The sequence below is a fragment of the Octopus bimaculoides genome, chromosome 5 (assembly GCF_001194135.2).
Source record: "Octopus bimaculoides isolate UCB-OBI-ISO-001 chromosome 5, ASM119413v2, whole genome shotgun sequence".
Taxonomy (NCBI): domain Eukaryota; kingdom Metazoa; phylum Mollusca; class Cephalopoda; order Octopoda; family Octopodidae; genus Octopus; species Octopus bimaculoides.
Window position 1 is genome coordinate 22,694,853 of NC_068985.1, and position 6,566 is coordinate 22,701,418.

The following is a 6,566-nucleotide window of genomic DNA, read 5'->3' on the forward strand; positions in this document are numbered from 1 at the left end:
TGGGTGATTAGAATATAACGTAGCATGAATTTAGGAAGCTTAGAAAATGAATAAGCATGAATTTAAGACAACAACTGAATTCAATTGAATTTCATGGAGAGAAACAAGATAAATAATAGGGGGCAAAACTAAGTAGATAGGGCTCTTAATTGTAGATTTTAAATATTTGAGAGACAACAATGCATAAATCGTAATTTTTAAAAGAGCAATGAATTCTGGGTGATTAGAATATAACGTAGCATGAATTTAGGAAGCTTAGAAAATGAATAAGCATGAATTTAAGACAACAACCTTCATATATTATGGTATCTTTGGCCTGATGAGTAGCTAGTAAGTATTGCTTCCGAGGATTTACTGAGTAATTACTACTTCCAAGGATCTTCTAGCTAGAAAACATGTAGCCTGGATTTTACCTGCTCCACTCCTTCAATTTGGATTCTTATTCACACTCATAGCAACCCTAGTTGTTAAATGGGAAAAGGCTACAATTTTCAACATCAGTAAATCATTATTGTTCCTGACAGTTGTTTTTTATACCTTCCATGGACTGCTCTGACCTTACTAACCTCTAGATTCTTGGATCTTACAATCACACACACACACACGTCTGTATGTATGATGTGTGTGTGTATGTGTTCATACATGCAAAATTACAGATATATATTTCTGCAAATTTCCAAACATCCAGACTCAAATACTCCCTCTTTGCTGTTCTCTTTTTCTGCATATTCAGATTTTGAAGAGTTTACTGAATATTTAAGAAAATACTTAAAATATGGAAGATTTATTCTATTTTTCTTTGTTTATTTTTCTCACAGGTAGCAATTCTTAGGTACAATTACCGCTACAGAAATGTGTGGCGCTTTGATGGTTTGCGAAAATTTTTTGATAATGTAAGTATGTTGCTTCAAACTTTGTAGATATTTATAGACTTTTTCTTAAGAACACCTCATATTTTTGGTGACCCTCACCTATAATATTTCACATTTTTAGTTCATCTATTGTTTGTTTTGATTCCAGATGATGGAAGTTGAATACCAAAGTTTCTTTACAAGTCTCCTTCCAAAAATAGCATTGCTAGCACTTCGACTCCCTTATTTATGTAACCAGGTAAGCAATACTTTGACATATCCAAGTCCTTTAAGAAATTTCTATTATTGTCTTCAAGTAGAGCATACTTGGTTCTTATAGATATCTCAAGCAACTGAAATCCAACCCATAGCATATGGCTGCACTATGTACAGATGTTTTGATGTCTACAACTTGAACAACAACAGTGGATTGACAGCATTGGTAGATTAGTTGACTTTGCAGTATTTAGTTGCATACTTTTATGTTCAGAGAAGAACATTAATTAGTTTTCATTCTTCCTGGTTGATAAAATATATGTTGGCACTCCGTCGCTTACGACGTCGAGGGTTCCAGTTGATCCGATGAACGGAACAGCCTGCTCGTGAAATTAACGTGCAAGTGGCTGAGCACTCCACAGACATGTGTACCTTTAACGTAGTTCTCGGGGATATTCAGCGTGACACAGAGTATGACAAGGCTGACTCTTTGAATTACAGGCACAACAGAAACAGGAAGTAAGAGTGAGAGAAAGTTGTGATGGAAGAGTACAGCAGGGTTCACCACCATCCTCTGCCAGAGCCTCGTGGAGCTTTAGGTGTCTTCGCTCAATAAACACTCACAACGCCCGGTCTGGAAATCGAAACTGCAATCCTATGACCGTGAGTCCGCTGCCCTAACCACTGGGCCATTGCGCCTCCATGGTTGATAAAATAAGAACCGTTCAAATATTTAAGTTGATTTAAGTAACACTTATCACCCACAAAATTTCTTGCCTTATGACTTTTAGAAATGAATAATTACCAAGTAACTTGTAATGTTCCCAAAACTATAAAATGTCAAATTCTGCGAATTGTTAAATTACATGTAATCAATATAATTTTAATTTTTCAATCCATTCAAATAAAAACCATCATCTTCATTTAACATCCGTTGTCCATGCTTGCATGGGTTGGATGGTTTGACCAGGGCTGGTTAAGTGAGGGGTTGCACCAGACTCCAGTCTGATTTGGCATGGTTTCTGTGGCTGGATGCCCTTCCTAACGCCAACCACTTCAAGAGTGTAATGGGTGCTTTTACATGCCACCAGCACTGGTACCAGTATCTGCCATGACTACGATTTCATTTGGGTTGATGGGTCTTCTTCTCAAGCACAGAATTTTGCCAAGGGTCTTGGTCATTTGTCATTGCCTCTATGAGGCCCAGCACTCAAATGACCCTTTGTATGCGCCACCGGCACAGGTGCCAATTATGTGACATCAGCAGCAGTCACGATTATGATTTCACTTGGCTTGACATGTCTTCTCAAACGCGGCATATCACCAAAGGTCTTGGTCACTAGTCATTGATTCATGAGGCCCAATGTTTGAAGATCATGCTTCACCAACAAGACAACAGGCAATATGAAGAGGTTGTGGTTTTTAAAATAGTAACACGTGACTAGACATATTGTCAAATTATTACTGCTAATACCTTCCACTATGAAGTTTTTTTTTATCATTTATTTGTTTTTTTGCCTAAGTGCATTTGGTATTAGCAGTAATAATATGACAATATGTCTAGTCAGATGTTACTATTTTAAAAACCACAACTGCTTCATATTGCCTGTTGTCTTGTTGCTGCTGCTTAGTAACCATTCCGTCATCTTTTATGGAGAAGTTCTATGATGAAAAGTATTCTAAGTGTAACTATTCTAATATGTTTTTAAGATGGTAGGGAGAATTTGGTTGCTACTTCTAACAAGTTGATTGACCATGTGGCAGCTCCCTTGTTGGTCATTAGCTATTGTTTTTTTCTTTTTTACTTTTGGGTGGATTCACCATTTCTGTCTTGGAAACGTTTCCTAAGTACAGTGACATTTAAAAAAAAATTTTTCACGGTTTTTTATTTCACATATTTTATGTGATGTTTTATGTGTAACACAACAGTGATTTCATATATCAACAGAAAGTAACAGGTAATATCTTAAGAGGCTTGTCAGTCCGCCTCATGGTCCTAGCAGACAAAATGGAAAAGGTTGTCCTGAAGGATGACAAGGGAGTTGCACTGGAATAGTCACTCTGACTAACCGGGCTCGCACATGCAAATAGTCATCTACGTCCCGATAGTGGTGAGGATGGATGTGATATGGAGGCCGAGAACGCCGGAGGTTTCCACTGCCACATGCTCGACCAGAGTGACCGATACTTTGACAATTTGCTCTTCTCGGTTGACAAGCAACTTTTACTTGCATGGCAAATACTATGCTCAAGGGAAATAACTACAACCTCAGAGTACTTTCCCTTCAAAATTGTATTACATTTTTCTGTTTTGTCTGCTGGGACCATGAGACTGATTGATAATTGGTTCACTCATTTTTGTATAAATATCATTTTACTTTCTTTTTAATCTTTTCTAAATCATTTTTTTTTTCCTTTTTAGTGAGAAAATTTTGGTACTTTTTCCCAAATTGCAGTACAGTTATTTTTTGTAAAATTTGTTTACCAATTCATTTTGTTTCACTACCCACCTAAAACTGATATTTTTGAATATTTTTCTGATCATAAAATTCATGTCACGTATTTTATCTCCCGCCTTCTGTTACATTTTTCAGCCAATTCCATTGCTGAAGAAAGGTAAAAATAGGAGTATCAGCTTCAGTCAAGAACAAATTGCTTGTTTGTTGGCCAATGCATTTTTCTGTACATTCCCAAGACGCAACACAATGAAACAGAACATGGAATACTCAAACTACCCTAGCATTAATTTCACAAGGTAAGCATACATTGTTTGTATTTTTCTATTGGTATCTCTATCCCTTTCTTTCTTGTTGTCTTCTGTCCTCCTCCTTGTTCTTTCTCTCTTTCATTCTTGTGTTGATGTCACCATTTAAATTAAATCTAGATATCTTCTTTATATTTCAGTTTATATCAGAATGTTAATCACTGTTCCCTAGAAAAACTAAAGTGTTTAATGCATTATTTTAAGCGTGTGACAACTAAAAGTAAGTATTTTATTGCATCAAGTTATTCCAGTACATTATTTACCAATTATATGCTACTTTGCATAAGAAAAGGTCTATTACTATGCCATGTTAAAGTCTTGAAGTAAACATCTACAAGCCTTGAAGTCTGTAGATATTCATCACATTTTACATTCTCATAAATTAACAAATGAAGTTTATGCCTGATGTTGTTTAGATATGAAGCAACAAAGAAAAAGTTACACACAGCTTTCAATATTTTAGTATATAATATGGTTGCTTATTAGACTTCAAAGGCCAACTTATTTATCTAAGCCTAAAAAAAGTGAGGTAGGTTCTGTGTTATAATAGTTTAATAAGGGCTAGTTTACCATAATTATAGGCCTCTGGGCAAAGTAATGCAGTGCGGTCTCCTATATACACAACAAAAACATGAAAGGATTAGCATTGGGCCCCTAGATTTGTGGGGATCCTGGGCAGCTGCCTAGTGTGCTCATGCCTTAAGACACATTACCTTCAAGTACAGAAAAATCTAAGGCAACAATGATACAAACTAAAATAAAGTTCAGTCTATAATTTTATTTGATAGTTTGTATTTGCATCCTCAATTTTATTCCTTAAGGATTTTAGAAATTAAATTTTGAAATAGTAGAAGACTCTATGAGAAGTTTAACATTTTAGATTTGTCTTTCAGTGGAAATGTAGTAATATCCTACTAAACTGGGTCTGTGACTGAAGATCAATTTCTGTTCCATTTACTCTGCTAACACTCTTGAGAAAAGCATGAATATCACATCTGTCATTCTTCCCTTTGAAATCACTTGATCTGTTCATCTATTGATAGGTGCTTGTGCTCATAATAAGTCAAATAACCGACTCTATTTACCTCACTAATGCATTGCATTAAGAAATAGAAATACTCTTTAATTTACAAAGGCAATAAGTCTAAATTGGATACAAGTTGAAAGATAACTGGTTTCAAATTTTGGCACAAGGCCAGTAATTTCAGGGGAGATGGTAAGTCAATTACACTGACCTCAGTGCTCAACTGGTACTTATTTTATTCCCCCCCCCCCCAAAAAAAAGGATGAAAGGCAAAGTCGACTTTTGTGGAATTTGTACTCAGAATGTAAAGACAGACAAAATGCTGCTAAGCATCTTGTCCAGTGTGCTAATGATCCTGCCAGCTTGCCCCCTTTATTAATTGAAAGGTATTACTGTATTTGATGGCTTAAAAGATACGAGGATACATCAGATGCACCCCAATTTCAGTAGTTCATATTCAGGGAAATAAGTTTTTAGTGCATTAAAACCTGTAGTATAAACTCAACTTTGCATATAGAATCCACCGTAATTTTTCAAGACATTTTTTGGTGGGTGGAGGGGAGTGCATATTTTCTGCCATCAAATACAGTCACTGAAGAAATACAATATTTCTGTTTGTATTGGGTTCCTATTGAAAAGTGTCATAGTCCATATCATTTGAATAAATTGGCTAGATTAACACTTCCACTGCATGACATGCTTTGGGACTAAATAATGAAGCAATATATCCATTTTTAAGTTGTTATGTTGTGAGTAAATGATTTGAGAAATATAAGAGGAGAGCAACATTAGATTTTTTAATTACTACACGATAATGAGGATGATTATGATGAAAAATGTCTTGTTAAGATTAGTTTATTTGTCTGAAACTCACTAATGTAATTCTTCTTTTGTCTTAGTGCCAAATGGAACCATAACTTTCCAGAGGCAATGTCTTGATAAATTCCCTGTGTGGCAAACATCCACGAAAACATTGTCCAATTTTTATTGTTCGTCCGCTGGAACCATTGAAGACAATGGAGCTGGTTTTCTTGAAGTACGATTGCTTATTTATTCTATACTTTACCATTATTTATTATGTATAACTTTTTGACAGGTATATAACACACTTTAGTTATATAACATTAGGGTAAAGTGCCCTATCATTTTTAAAAATTGTATTTTATAATTTTGCTTAAGATCTGATGAGCTAAAAAAGTTTATTTGTATTAATTAGTGCTGTGGAATCAGAAAGTCTTCTAATTGAGCAAATATTTCAGAGCATGGTTTTTCTCCTAAATCTTTTTTTGATATAACATACCATAGTTTTTTAATTACTTCATGGGTCATTTATTACAGCATGTAATAATAGGTTTCATTAATACTTATCTAATAACGAGCATCTTTAACTTTGATCATTGAATAACAACAGATCACTTAGAAGTTTCCAGTTCAAATTGTTCTTTTTCTTGAAATTGAATAGTTGTGATTAGATTTTGTTGTCATCATCATCATCATCATCATCGTTTAACGTCCGCTTTCCATGCTAGCATGGGTTGGACGATTTGACTGAGGACTGGTGAAACCGGATGGCAACACCAGGCTCCAGTCCGATTTGGCAGAGTTTCTACAGCTGGATGCCCTTCCTAACGCCAACCACTCAGAGAGTGTAGTGGGTGCTTTTACGTGTCACCCGCACGAAAACGGCCACGCTCGAAATGGTGTCTTTTAT

General features: G+C 35.4%; 1 protein-coding gene across 1 annotated transcript in view; it reads left to right on the forward strand.

Moving 5' to 3' along the window:
* Window positions 1–6,566, forward strand: part of LOC106882902 (poly(ADP-ribose) glycohydrolase) — a 46,959-nt gene that overhangs the window by 20,400 nt on the left and 19,993 nt on the right. The window contains exons 10-14 of the mRNA XM_052968022.1: window positions 819–893; window positions 1,021–1,110; window positions 3,662–3,822; window positions 3,972–4,051; window positions 5,755–5,891. Coding sequence (XP_052823982.1) covers window positions 819–893; window positions 1,021–1,110; window positions 3,662–3,822; window positions 3,972–4,051; window positions 5,755–5,891 — 543 coding nt within the window. The remainder of the gene's footprint in view (window positions 1–818; window positions 894–1,020; window positions 1,111–3,661; window positions 3,823–3,971; window positions 4,052–5,754; window positions 5,892–6,566) is intronic.